Source organism: Syngnathus acus, chromosome 1 (genome assembly GCF_901709675.1).
Source record: "Syngnathus acus chromosome 1, fSynAcu1.2, whole genome shotgun sequence".
NCBI lineage: Eukaryota > Metazoa > Chordata > Actinopteri > Syngnathiformes > Syngnathidae > Syngnathus > Syngnathus acus.
In genome coordinates this window covers 11,912,670-11,927,954 of record NC_051087.1, presented here as the reverse complement: position 1 = coordinate 11,927,954, position 15,285 = coordinate 11,912,670, and the positions used below count along the sequence as shown (strand labels likewise).

The 15,285-nt window shown below is 37.5% G+C and overlaps 2 protein-coding genes across 2 annotated transcripts; both read left to right on the top strand.

Annotated features, from left to right (window-relative positions):
• The first annotated feature begins 272 nt into the window (after positions 1-272).
• On the top strand, positions 273-2,656 carry timm10 (translocase of inner mitochondrial membrane 10 homolog (yeast)). Its single transcript, XM_037252350.1, has 2 exons — positions 273-485; positions 1,982-2,656. Exons 1-2 carry the CDS (start codon positions 415-417, stop codon positions 2,175-2,177), a joined length of 267 nt encoding a protein of 88 aa, XP_037108245.1. The 5' UTR covers positions 273-414; the 3' UTR covers positions 2,178-2,656.
• A 669-nt stretch (positions 2,657-3,325) lies between these two features.
• Positions 3,326-13,943, top strand: unc93b1 (unc-93 homolog B1, TLR signaling regulator). Its single transcript, XM_037252336.1, has 13 exons — positions 3,326-3,611; positions 5,894-5,992; positions 6,142-6,283; positions 6,369-6,522; positions 6,606-6,767; positions 7,391-7,520; positions 9,329-9,422; positions 10,096-10,220; positions 10,491-10,673; positions 11,563-11,836; positions 11,918-12,039; positions 12,501-12,623; positions 13,022-13,943. Exons 2-13 carry the CDS (start codon positions 5,894-5,896, stop codon positions 13,277-13,279), a joined length of 1,866 nt encoding a protein of 621 aa, XP_037108231.1. The 5' UTR covers positions 3,326-3,611; the 3' UTR covers positions 13,280-13,943.
• Positions 13,944-15,285: the final 1,342 nt, after the last annotated feature.

Here is a 15,285-nt window from a genome sequence, read left to right as displayed (position 1 = left end):
TTTTGTGTTTAAAAAGTGGATGGCTACTAATATGATTTATAAATCATTTATCAAATTAATATTGGATGTAAAAAAGCCTGTATTTACAAAACCCACTTTCAATAAAATGTGTTATTGATTTCAACATGTTAATTTACGTTTTATCCTGTGTTCCTCTCTTCCTCCCTTTTTTTAAATACAGTATACTCACCAGACTGAGAGTACCGCTACATTGCAGCAGAGGGCGCGCTATTATTTCAACGACTAGGAATTTACCTTTATTGACAGCGGAAGCGGTAACGGAAACAGAATGCACGTGTATGCACAGGACTTGAAGGTTACTCAAACCTCACCGGCAACCTCATTGTCAGAGAGAGCAGGTCAATAAGACGGTCCGTTTGCGCTCAGAAAGACTGGCCTGCACTGTAACACGTCATGGACCCCATGAAGGCGCAGCAACTGGCGGCGGAGTTGGAGGTGGAGATGATGGCTGATATGTACAACCGGTAAAGTTGGAATAAGCTAACCTCAGCTAGCTTCTGCAGTGGCACCATCGTTTCATTCATCAAAATACTGTTCTCTCGTTTAGCGTTGAGGTGAAAACAATATAAATTATAGTTACTAGCGAAACCAGTGTGCGAGCTTGGAATTACTTCGAAATACGTACTAGATGTCGCATTTAAACTAGTGTGGTTCTTGTCACTCAGGGATCCTCACTTGTTTACGTCAAGCACAATAAAGAAAAATGATTGTTCGGTATTACTGACATCACCTTAAATTATATATTTATAGGCTCCAATTTAATGAACCAGGATTTACACAATCAGGATTTTTCAGAAGTTTTAAAGATTTTTTTGAATCAACCAATCAGAAATTCGACGACGATATTGAGCAATATGTTTATATGAATGTATGAGAACAGATGTTTGACAAATAGAGTATTTTGCAACAGATGTTCAATGTTGTATTCATTTGTATTTGCTCGACAGTGCTATGAAGGTACAAGAGTACCAAAATTAAATGAATGAACACACAATAAATATATAAATCTAGTTAAAATAGCATGTATTAATTAATTTCAATATTTATGTCAATATATTTGTTTATATTTCAATAATTATTTATTTGAGAATTTATTTAATTGTACCGCTCTTGTTCCTCTGTGTCATGAATTAATTTTTTCTGTCATTTTGTCCCATCAAGCTCAATGGGTGGGACTCACGCTGATCCAGCACCAATTAAATTGCTTGTTGCAGCACAAGCTCCACCTTGAGGTAATTGCAGACGTTTTAGGAAATGCTATGGATTTAGACATGAACACTTAGGCCAATATGTTTCATGTGCAAGATAACATCTTGGACCTCGCAGAAAATATCGACAGGAATATCAGACCCTGAACATATGACTTGCACAGCAGATGAATTTCTGAAACTTCTCAGATGTTATTTCTCCTCTTTCTGAGTAAGAAAGACCAAAGAGTTCAAACCTTGAGGATGTTCTCCAGTGCATCTCCCGTGCAACACATGGAGCACATATGACATCACCAACCACAGCCGTTGTAGTGTCATATTTGGTCTAAATAAAATTGTTTTGTGGTTTGATGTTTTTAAGAGGCCAACAGAAAGTGCATGAAACATAACCTTCACCATTAAATCCATGGCTTTTCCTAAAATGTCTGTGGTTAACTCAGACATTTAGTAGACAATGGCGCTCTAACGCACCAAACTGTCACATCATTAAACCTTTAACTTGGATGTTTAAGTAACTTCTTAATGTTTTAACTGCCATTCAAATTGAAAAAGATTAACGATATTAAATATAGCGAAGAAAACACCAATTCTTAACTGTAATGACAACTGTCTAATGTAAAGTTGATTTGAGGTGCTTGTGTACTTTGCCTATCTCTCCAAAATATTACTTGTCACAGAATAGTAAAAAGTTAGCCATGGAAAATGAAACGTTACTTCAAATGAATAATGGCTCAAATACATTGCATTTCCAGAATGACCAACGCCTGCCACCGAAAGTGTGTGCCGCCACATTACAAAGAGGCAGAGCTGACAAAGGGCGAGTCTGTGTGCCTGGACCGCTGCGTGGCCAAATACCTGGACCTCCACGAGAGGCTAGGACGCAAGCTAACAGAGCTCTCAGTCCAAGATGAGGACATGATGAGGAAAGCAGCTGTCGGCAGCGGATAGTGACGCAGAGACTGGGATTAGATGCCTAAGACTTCCACAAAATATCATGGCAACAACATTTGCTTGGGTGAACTCTTAAAAGCAAGAGTTTTATTTGAGACGTGTTTGTGAGTGAATGCATCCGAATTTAAGTTCATGTGGGTCCAGTGGGAGAAACCGTTTGCTGCATTTGAGGGTTACATAAAAGGGTCTGAGCACTGTGTACACTTGTATTATGACTTAAAGTACTTCAGAAACAGTCTCAGCAACCTCTCTTGATGTGGACTGATATATTCAACCAGGCCTGGTCCTTCAGATTGGGTTACTGGAGTATGAATGCATATATTTTTTATTTTTTGTACTTTGACTCAGTCATATGTACATAGATTTTTAAATGCAGTATGTCATAAACAACTGTTACTGTCTTCAGTTCAGGACACTGTACCTTTTTGTTGATCCACTCACAGTTACAATTAAACCAATAGTCAACTTTAACCACTGCTAATAGTAATCATGACCCTTTATGCATCAGCATGAGAAATTTACCAACGGATTTCTTTGGCGTTAACCCCACAAGGAACGTCGCCTGCCTCTTGGAACTCTTTTGAAACCTTCCATTATATTTTTGTCTACCTTCAAGACAGCCTGCTACACTGGAAGGCCAACTCAAGCTTCTACATAAACACGCGATACTAAATATAATGACCATTTTTATGCCACCCCCTCGGGTCATTGTTAAACGACCTTGGGTCCCTTGAAAGACACTACGGTGGAGCCCTCGAGTTTGTGGCTTGCTCAATAGCAAAAATCAATATAATTGAAGGCCATATGATTACAATGAGAAATAATTATTCTGTGCGATGAATTGTGAACACACACATGCGGTTTAAAGACACTGTTATGTACGTCATTGCCCTCCTCAGATAATATAAATTTGACCATTTATATACCATATATACCATTTATCATTATTGTGTAGATTGTGTCATAAGTGGACCATGTGTTTTCTTTTTTAAAATCAGTTTCATTTTGCGTGATGCCTTTATTCTGTCTGTCAGCCGTCCGACTGCGTATCGGCGGAACTGCAATGTTATTCCCCCTAACATGAATAAAGCAAAGTTAGTATGCACTAGCTGAGGCGGATATTGCTGTTATTATTACAACAACCATCGAGGGAGCCGGGGGCGGCAAATTTGTGCTTGTCCCTTTAAGACAAACAGTAGCAGATGGGGAGGAAGTGAAGACAAACGACTTTCGGTTCCTCTCGAAACTCCTTTTATTATATACCTGTGGTCCGCACACTGGAAAACGGAAGCTTTGCCAATCCACGACGTTGTGAGAAGCGTTTGTGCTGCATGGGGCTTGTCCACAAGTGGACGCTGGAAGATCTTGCCGCGTCTGACCCATTCGAGAGTTGAAAGGAGCGGCCACTGTCAAATACGCTCTCGAACTAAGGTGAGAATACACGATGTCAATGCGATGCTTAATTGTTTTTTATCTGCTTTAAAGAAAACTAAATGTCAACCACTTGCGTATTTAAAGTTTCCCTTTCAGGTTAACAACGAAGTACAATTTGTGCTAAAATAAGGATAACGTTGCCAATAATCTTGACGAGGATGAAATATTTCGTAGATAAGTGGTTCTCGTTATTTCTCTTGTAGTCTACAGTGGCGTAAAACTCGGTCTTAATGGGCCGCTGTCCTGCTTGTTTTCCGCGTTTCAAATGATCAGGGTCGTTATTAAGCTTATTGCGTGAAAGTCCAGAAAAAACAACTGTACACACACACACACACACACACACACACATATATATATATACGGTAGTGTAAATATTATTATAATAAAATATTATGAATTAAATATTATAAATTATATCTTATATTTGTATACGATTATAAAAAATCTATGAATATAAGTATACATATATATTATAAGATTTTTTACACAGAAGATTATATATATAATCTATAAATAATTATCTAAATAAATATATACACTACCGTTCAAAAGTTTGGGGTCACCCAAACAATTTTGTGACCCCAAACTTTTGAACGGTAGTGTATATATATATATATATATACGTATATATATATACATTTACATCTTAACATACCCCTGAGGGAAATGAGCTAGAAGACTGTCTACAATTTTGAATACTTTTAACATACGTAGTTGTTTTTAGTAAAACAACTGACCAAAGAAATTAACAAATGGGGAAGTGCCATAGAGAAGCAAGAATAATGTGTTAAATGAATAGGAACGAACAGGAGGAACAATATCGTATGTGATACTGCATGCACAAAATAGACAAACATACAGTGTTTGATATTCATCAGAACTAGATCCTGTATTTTCCACTGAATCCAAAGTCTTCATCTTACCATGACTTATTTTAGACAGTTGTTCACTGTTATCTTATTTTAGACACTTGTTCAGCTTTATCTTTGTGGGAACAGTTTGAATGCCTTGAATAAAAATATCTTGTTTAATTATTTACGACCCTGTTGTCAGCGTTTCTATTTATTATTTTATTATCACACTATACTTGATTCCTTGTCTGTAGTTTTCTTTTATTTTGTTTGTTTCTTTTTGTTGTTTTGTCTTCTGACTAGTGTGCCGTTATGCTTGCTCTGTTGTGTTTTTGTGTGGGACCGTCTCGCAAATGAAATGTTACATCTCAATGGGTCTAGCCCACGTTAATAAAGAAAACATTCAATGACTCATACAAAGTCAGTACTTGTTTTGGTTCCAACCGAATGGTACATAAACTCAAACGGTACTATGTGATGTGTTGGTACCGAAGCGCACACTCATGATTGTGTGGTAGTGAAACAGTTTGCGGTTCTCCAGTGCACATGAATATAGCAGTGTACACGCAAGAGCATAATTTCATCACTCAGTCAATGGCATTGAGTCTCGAGAATCATTGAGTGGGAGTAACATTATGATTCCCGTGAAACTGTTCAAATGTAAAAATTCGGTTCCTGTTTCAATGATTGTCTGTTAACCAATGAAAAATAAGGGTGCACCGCACATACATGGCACCAACTGCATGCTTTGTTAAAAAAATTCAACAGTGGCCAATTGTGTTTAAGAGCCTGTCAAATAGAAGTTGACAGAGTGATTGCATGTGTGAAAATTAAATGTTCCTTAAATTTTTTTTAAATAAATTATTAATGACACCAAATAATAAAAAAAAATATATAAATTATATATAATTATATATAAATTAAAACAATAACACGCCACACACACACGCACACACACACACGCACACATGCACGCACACACACACGCGCACACCTACACTGATACCATTGAGTACAAATGTACTTTGTACTGTGTGTGCTCAAACAAGCACATGATGGTGACTGCAGTCGAGCCCTGGCAAAGTGTCACCGGGGAGGAAACTCACAATTTGGTGATGTTTGTTGAACTCCATTTGCCTTTGAAGTTTTACCAAATAAATAATCGTTAACATGTCAACAGTGACTCAAATTAAGGCGAACATGCAACCAAAGAAAATATAGTACTGTACAACAATATTTTATGTGACTCAGGCCTGTCCATCTTTCATCGGTCATATTTAAGAAGTAGTTCCCCAATGTTAGTAAAATGTTTGGTACCTATTAATATGGAATACATTGTAATTAAATTGAAAAATGTATTTGATGAGTAAATGATTACAACTCATGAAGTGTTCATTACTTTGGTGTTGTACTCCTTCTGGTCACCAGATGGATATGGTGGAAGAGTTGAAAGAAGCTGATCAGGGTTTCGCGCCTATCAACGGCGCTGCTAATGAAATGCAGCGAGAAGACAACATGCAGGGCCAGGTGAGCTTTCGAACGCACAGTATTATACAAAGCCTTCAGTGTTTGGACCTTGTGATAATCAGACTTTAGTCCTAAGTACCTCTTTCCTGATTGCAGATAAAATGACTCTCTTCTGACTATCTATCGCATTTAACCACTGTTTCTCAAAGATGGAGGAGTTTTTGGGTCCACAGGCGGAATACAATGAGGAGGAGGAAGAAAGAAAATATTACAGAAGGAAGCGATTAGGAGTCATCAAGAATGTTCTGGCAGCCAGCTTTGGAGCCATGATTATGTACAGCGTGTACATGGGTCAGAAGTCGCCAGTCGTAGTTTGATATGAGTCGGGACACAGACCACAAACTCACTTGTGTATTCTGTGATGTGCATTTTCCAGGGTTACTGCAGCTGCAACTTATCCTTCATTACGATATGACTTATCGTGAAGTAAAGTACAGCAACCTGGGTTTAGAAGACATTGATCGGAAGATGCTGAGGGGAATCAACGTCACGCCCATAGTAGGCCTGCTGTATACCCCGATTCTCATCAGGTAGACAAGCACATGCAACGATTCCTTCAATTAAACATTGGTTATCCTAAACCATGTAATCCTCATGTTTTGATTGATCTAAGATTTCTTGGAACCAAGTGGATGATGTTTCTGGCCTCAGGAATCTATGCATTTTTTGTCTCGACCAATTACTGGGAGCGTTACTACACCTTGGTTCCATCTGCCGTTGCTATCGGCGTGGCCATTGTACCACTATGGGCCTCCCTAGGAAATTATATCACAAGGTGAGTCCAAGGATCATAAAGGATGACATTTATTTAGAAAAGATGGAAAAATGCACTGTACAGCAAATTATTACCTCATAAAATCAGGTTACTTTCTCAAAACTACTTGTCACAACTGTCACATCATTATGTCACTCGAGGACACAAGGACATCAAGCATATTTCTATGCATTTTCATTAGACTTTTCTTACAGGCGAATCTGGACTTTTTTTTAAATAGCTCATAGCAAGTGAATATAATTGTTGTGATGTGATTGAGAATTTCTGAACCAAAGAAACTCAGATGACAACACTGTAATGCCTACAGTGTTTCATATACACTTTTCTCGAAAGAGATTTCTTACTTTTCTATTCTGTACATGGTAGTTCAGATTTTCTATGTATAATCTGAATTGCTGCCACATGATGATCAGATCAACGATCAGATTCTACTGTACTATGTACTGCAGTATAGACAGTGTTATATTTAAGATAAAGTATTAATGCATGCATAAAAGTAGGCTTACTATAGTACTGTGCTTTTATATTGATCACAGTGTTGTATAAGATTTGAGAAATGCTACCTTTGCGATGAACAGTTACAAAAAACTAATATTCCTGACGAGTCATGCTGTCACACACAGGATGGCACAACAGTATTATGAATATGCCAACTATAAGGAAGAGCATGTACAGGAGCAGAAGAAGATTCCAAAAGGAGCGTGCCACAAATACATCATCATCTTCCAGTCAATCTTCAGTGTCATCTTTCATGTGAGTCCCTCCATAAAACATAAAAACACGTTTGGACGTGCATAAAATATAGCAGCAGTTCCCAAAAAACAAGATTTTTTTTACATTTACATTTTACATTTATTTATGTTCATAAGGTTTGAATATCGTATGTAATATTTAAAATGCTCTTATAATTACCGTAGTGGGCGCAACGCATTATAGGGCGCATGTATGCCGTGACTTACGGTAAACAAACAAAATAAAAAACAAAACAAAAAAATGAAATGGGAGCATGGGACAGTTAGTTGATTTGATTTGTTTATTTCGGCAAGTAATAAATACTTATTACAAAATTACTTATTATGGTTCGTTTATCGCGGCTTCACTGCTTCGCGGATTTTTTCCAGCCAAAAAAAAAAAAGTTGTGATAATAAGAGTTCTAAAAACACATTTACAGTGTTGTACTTTGTTATAAAAGAAGTTGTTATAACAAAATACTTCTGAAAACATATTTACAGTATTGTACCTTGTTATAAAAAGTTGTTATAATAATAAAAGAGTCCTAAAATCATATTTACAGTATATATATACATTGTAGATGTATGTATATATATATATATATATATATATATATATATATATATATATATATATATACATCTACAAAATGCGCATAGCGCTGCTATGGTAACTTGTGACAACTAGAGGTCCCTGTTTAACCAAGGTTAACAACAAAACGTCACATCTACACGTGTTACACCCACACACATACATGTATAATATTTATATTTTCAATATTTGTACAATAATTTCTGTATGTTATTTATGCTATTAATGTACTATTTACACATTTGAAACTATTTTTTAATGTTCTAATAATAACATATGCACTTAAATGGTTTCATATACATTAACTGACAAACGAGGGATTACTGTACTTCCAAGCCCCCCCGTAAAAAAAAAGAAATTCACACAGATGTATTTTAATAACGTGACAAAGTAAAAATTGCTTTTCTCAATTGCACAAGTTTCACTATTGCAATCAAACACTTTTTAAAGTGCACAAAGACAATGGGACAATTCTGAACATTACAGTTATCAGTGTGTATAAACTATGCAGAAAATTGGTGGAGAACAACAATAATTTTTGAAAAATTAAGAATGATGGCTTTGACCTTTTTGTGTCCATCTCACTTATTTCGCATTCGACAAGAACATCAGTTGATAGTTTTCTCATCCCCCAACACTGTCACTCACTCAGAGGTGAAGAGGAGACTAAACCAATTTCACGTAATCTGGGGGGTGAGGTTATAGCTTTGTATCACCCATTTGACACAATTCAGAAAATGTGCAGGAATTATATATATTATATTATATATATGTATATGTATAATATTATACATGACCTGTGTTTTTGGAAAGAAATTGAGGTATGATTGACTTTAGCCCACTAATAATGTTGCACTATACAGTGGATCCTCCCTTTTCATCACCACTTATCCTCACAGGTGACTTGTCCCCACTCTACACATTACGTACAGTTCTCTGATTGGTTTACCGCCCTGGTCTACGTAATTTACGTACAACGTATTGATGATCGGTTCATCGGGTTACGCCTACATATTATGTCCCTGTGTGACAACAGCCACACAGCAACATTTTGGAATTCGGTCCACACAAAAGGCACACCTTATTAAAGACACACAAAAGGCACACCTTATTGAAAGACACACCTTAATTATTAAAAAAAATTCCAAGTGTGATTTATAGTGCGGAAAATACTGTAAATATTTTTGGACAGATTGCAGGTCAATTTTGATTTGTCTGTGTTTTGTGTCTCTCACCAGCTGAGCTTCGTCTTTGCTGAGCTCCCCATGACTATCATCCTCAAAGAATGCATTCTTGACAACAATCACATTCTCATCAATGTCAAAAACTGTGGTAAAGTCACTGCACCCTCATTGGAACTGTGATGTGATTCTAGTTTTGTTCATGCGTGTGTGCTTGGAATAGACGTTTATTGGTGCAGACATTCGGCATTTTGACGAATATCGGCATCTGCCTTTTTTTGTTTAAATAAAAGATTCATTTAAAACCGGGTTAACTTCAGGGAATTATTTATTTATTTGTTTATTTAAATTTTCACTTTATAATAAATGTTGCTGATTCTGGGAATTCATTGCACTTTTTTTTGGTCTGAAACTGAGACAAAAATAAGTTTAACTTTTCAGTTAGATTGGAGCTCTGCACTTATTGTTAAAATTCTAAAACAGCTAATTTGAAAAGTCATTTTCGCAAACATGTTTGATAACGTGGCTGTATTTGTGTGAATATTGTTGACATAAATCTGTCCCCGTAATCTAAAGCCTTAACTCCATGCTTCCAAATGGAAAAATAAACAGCACAGACATAAAAAAAGTAAAAGCACATCTCATCCAGTTTTGACTTTTCAGTCTAGTGTGCATTCAAAGCAAAGATATTGCTAATTTTACGACATGCTGACATTTTCATTGAAATTGAAACAATGTGCCATTTTGTAGCTGTGACTGTATGGCATGCCTAAAATGATATTCTAGGTGGTTTTGGTAAAATATTCTTGTCTTTTTCCCACCAGGGGCTGAAATTAGTGGTGTGGTTCCGGGATTCAACACCACCGTGCTGAAATTTCTACCCCAGTCCATGAATCTGATCATCGGGGAGAGCGTCCTTATGGGCTTCGCTTTTCTTTCCATGATCATTGTAAGTGTTCTGGCTTCTAACGCACACCCAAAAGACCCTGCATTTCATAGTGTTTGGATGGTTTCTTCCATTTAATTATTTTGCTACAACACACACGTTGACATAATGTAAAAAAATCCAACCTTTCATTGGAGTAACAATTAGCTCCTTACTAGCTCTATGTCTATGTTTTTTTGTTCTTCCATCTAGCTTTAATAATCTCAGTTTCTGTGCCCTTTCCCCATTTTGTCAGTTTCCAAATGTGAACTTCAATTATTTTACCTCATTCAGTTCCTTGTGCTGTGTGGTGCTGCGTACCGCCCAACAGAGGAAATTGATCTGCGTAGTATTGGCTGGGGAAACATCTTCCAGCTCCCTTTCAAACATATGAGGGACTACCGCCTACGCCTTCTCTGCCCTTTCTTCATCTACAGCGGATTTGAAGTACTCTTCGCCATCACCGGACTCATCCTGGTACTTTGCTGTCATTCAAAGATTAATATAAGGTATGCGGTGGTACCTTGACTTACGAGTTTAATTTGTGCCTTGCTTCTAAATAAAAATCACTTATATCTTGAATTGACCTTACAGCTATTGAAATAAAGGAAATGCTATTAATCCGTTTCAGCCCCCCCAAAATCAGCATTGATTTATCACTTGTTTTTTAATTAGCACTGTACAGTATTATACTTAATAAAAAGGTACAATAGTACTAATTGATAATACTTATACATGTTTTTCAATTTTGCCCTTCAATTTCACAGAATATATTCTTGACAGCTTCTGCATTTTTCACCACATTTTTGAAACATTCCGCAGCTTCGCCAAGGTGTGCAACGTAGGAATTATTTTAATTGCCTTGGTTGACATTATCGCCTTTATTGCTCGCTTGCAACTTATTAAGTAGTACATAGTGTAGATGTAGCAGTAATTTGCTCGCATTGATTTACCAAGTCACATACACCCCTTGCTCAGAGATTTTCTGGGATTTAAAGATATAGTAATTCAGTGGACATCATGTTTTTTTTTTTTTTTTTTTTACCACTTCACTTCTTAGCATCCATGGTTAGAAAAAACAACAGCCCAAAAAAATACAAGTTCAAAACTCACTGGAGGTAACCACTTGAAATGATTGTGGCTGAAGTCCTTTGTCGCCATCTCGTGGCCATCTAGTTGCAGAGTTTCTGAAGCTTCCTCACAAATCAGATTTTCATTTACGACTAAAAGCCCCCCAAAGAGACAAAACCGTAGGTTGGCACACTCGAAAGTCAAGATGCCACTGTACTAGATAAAGCTGATACTATTTAAAGAGTACACGATCATGCCAGGTGTATTTATTTATGAATCTTTTCTCTCCATACAGTCTTATGGCGTTTGTACTTTGGGTCTCCAAAAATTGTGGCTATTGATTGTGGTCTATGGACTCTCGTGCTCAGTCTTCTCTATCCTGTCCCTCTGCCTCCTACGTCTCCCGCGGTGGGTGTGTCTGGCAGGAGGAGCCACTGTGCATTTGATACTGTTAGTGGTACTCATGGTGTTTTCGCCAACTCCACAAAACGTGGCCTATGAGGTCCCTCTTCTGGTAATTACTATACTCTGGGGACTTGGGACGGCCCTGAACAAGACTGGAGTCAGCAGTGAGTAGCACTTGGGATGTAGTGGTGCATGCACATGCAATGTCTTACCAAAAAGCATCCATATTTGTGTGTCTGTTTCAGCCTTGCTTGGTATTTTATATGCTGAGGAGAAGGAACGTCTGGACTTTGTCTTCACAATCTATCACTGGTTACAGGCCATTGCCATCTTTGTGGTCTACCTCTGGTCAGAGATGCCGATGAGGGTAAGTAACTGTAAATCAGGGCTGTGAAGTAACAAAGTAGGAATACGTTGTTGCTGCACTTAAATGTGTCATGTACTAATAGATTATTTGTTTTTCTGATGACTTTTTCCTTTTACTCCCCACTTTTGAAATATGTACTGCGAATGATGACTTGACAAAGATGTAAATAGAGAGATGTAAGGTCGGCTGTGGTTCAGCTCTTGACGAATGGAATGATTTATCAGGGTTTGGGTAAGGCAGAAAAAAACCAGCAACATAAGGGAATCTGAACTAGAGCCCATAAATGATGACAGCAAGAGTTTTGAAGAGTTTTCCCCATCAATGACCTTTTGAAGATAACTGCTTGATGTAGTAGTGTGTTGTAAATAGAGCCTAGAGAAAAGGCATTGAATTAGCGCTGATGCTGAAAATAAAACGTCACATTTTAATTTTGTCTTTCTCTCCACATCTCTCCAATTGAGGCGAAACTTGCCATCATGTTAGCAACTTTACTGCTAGCTTGCTACTGCTACTGGCTGATGGAACGCCGCCTAGCCAAGAACGAGCGTCATAGGTTGCCCCGCATTCCTCGACCCAGGCACAAGGTGATCAGACTGGCACTAAATGTCTTATACCATCATCTACTCAGCTTTTGTAAAGTTTTTTATTTATTAAAAAAAATTGCAGTGTCTCATAAAAATATCAGAGAATTCAGTAAGTAAATTTACTATTCACCAAAAAACAAAAGTGGGACCAGTAGTTCCTGGAGAAGACCCACACAAGCATAAGAAGAACATGCTTAGATTCAAACCCAGAACCAGTTTCTGATTGTTTGTGACATAAGCCCTCACAAAAACTGGCATTTTAATTGGGGTGTGTTGACTTTTTATAAGTGTTTGAAAAGCTCATGCTTTTTATTGTGTGAAATTTCTGTTGTCCTACTCAGCCTACCAACAAAAAGCAATTCCTCACCCTGCAGAAATGATGTAATTTGTGTCCACAGGTCAAAGGTTATCGCTACCTGGAAGATGGCAACTCAGATGAGTCAGACTCGGAGAGAAGCGAGGAGGATGACGAAAAGGATGAAGAGGAGATAGAGGCAGAGGAACAATTGGCGAATGAGTCTGAAGCGGAGGACATGGAGGCCGAACGCCAGGATCCTGGAGCTCAGGGCGCTGACTCACTCCGAGCCAGGAGGAAGAAGCCAGAGAATCACCAGCACACCGAGGACGACGCCCATCTGATGGAAGGCCGGAGGTGAACAAAACTAAATTAGAAGAAAGAGAGTGAGCAAGACAGAAGAGCATGTCGGTGTTTCATCATTCCTCTAAATTGTCTGAAGCTTTTCATTAAGGACAAATGAATTTGATTATTTTTCAAGCAATAATTAGAGAGCAGCGATTATTCAGATGGAAGGCTTGTGGAAATTTGCCAAATGTGAAAGCTGGAGCTGCCCTGGAGTTGAAGCCTCTTACTGTAAATATTCATTCTGATCGTGTGGCTTTGACATTCAAATCATAAGTGATGCCTGAAATAATAATCAACAAAATTTACTGCTTAATGCTCAAGGGATTCAGTAACCAAAGATAGACACGGTACCACAATTTGTTTTTATTTGTGTCCCTATGTATTGCAGAAATTGAGATTTTCTGCTGAACTTTCAACAGTTTTGGGGTTTCTAATTTCAATTGCATTTTATCTTCCAGTTTCAGCTGTCATATTCCTTCTGGTGTCAAATCTGTTGTGTCTCTCAGTCAAAACGCTCGTGTTCTCTGCTGTTCCTTGTCTTTTACTGAGTTTGAATGTATTTACAGCAGTTGACCTGCTCTTGGTTTTTGCTATCCATTTCAATGCTGTAGCTGTTTATTATGTCTGTTGTTTGCAACGTTGTAGCTAATTAAAAGCATTTGTAATTTTATTGTCTGGACTTTAGAATTTCAGTCAATGCCCAGACAATACACCCTTTAAACTGCTGGTTTAAATGTTTATGTGGTCAAAACATTCTCCACTCTGTCTCAAAAACAAATTACTGCAATTTACTGAGAATAATTATTGTATATATACTGTATATTACTGTACACCATTTAGATGTTGTTGCGCAAGTAGACCATTTTACTGGAAGTATAGAAGAGGTGGAAAAAATTTTTTTATGGAAAAATGTAGCATAGTCGTGCTGTTTTCTATCATCCACTGCTGACCCTTGCAAAGTGCTGAGCAGGCAGATGAGGTTTGTATAAACCACACAAAGATGCGCAGTGCAAGGTCATCGGACATTTGTTGGATGAACCTTTCATGTGGGATGCAGTGACAACAGAGGTCTCATGCGTTCCTGGGTAGCCTTTCTCAGGAACACACAAAAATAAACACACATTCAATTTTGCACCATCTCTGCATCTCTTGCAGCTGACACGTCACACAATTTAGTGTGGTCACAGATATTCTACCACAATTCATAAATGTAATTGTATATGACCAAAGCGCTACTGACTTTCTTGTTGATTCAGTTGACCAGTTGAGGCTTAGTTGTATTTTCTGTTTTACCAATTTGGCAGTAATGGGCTGGATTGGACTAAATATACAATTCCCTGTTAGCTGGAGAGCTTTTGATTAGCTGAGATTGCAAAGAAACACGGTTCTTATTTTTATTTTCATTACATTCAAGAATTAGAAACACGAAAGCAAGAAATGATTCGTATCTAAAAGCTTCATTCAGACGTATTTGGAATTTAGTGAAAAAACAACAATCTGTCGTGGCTCACGTTTCAGTTTCATGGCTTGAAACAAGCTGAATGAAACTCGTGTTGGTTTTTCAAAACATCAATTGTCAAAAAAACGCTAAGAATTAAGTGTTGTCCATATGTGCACTAGATTCCTTTTCCTATTTTGTACATTCTAAATTACAGCAGGCTTACCAAAAGTGAGTTTCCACAACAATGCCTTGAATTGCATTGAGAAGGTTGCAGCATACAAAATGGGTTGCCTTGGTGTTGTAAGAATGAAAATCCCCGAAATTGATAAATTAGCCTTGATTCTGAGACTGTATTTTGTGGGCATGAGGTGCAAAAGTCAGAACCAGCATAATTTCCTCGCTCATATCTTTAAAACTACTGCTCTTCCACAATTTACATTTCATGTGGGTGTGCAGAGAAATGGCTTCATTATGTGCTCAGTGACTTTCAAGTAGTTTCCCTTCACAATTTTTACCCATTACGTATATACACTACGTACCATTTAGAATGTTTTTCATCATCTCATTTACTGCAACAT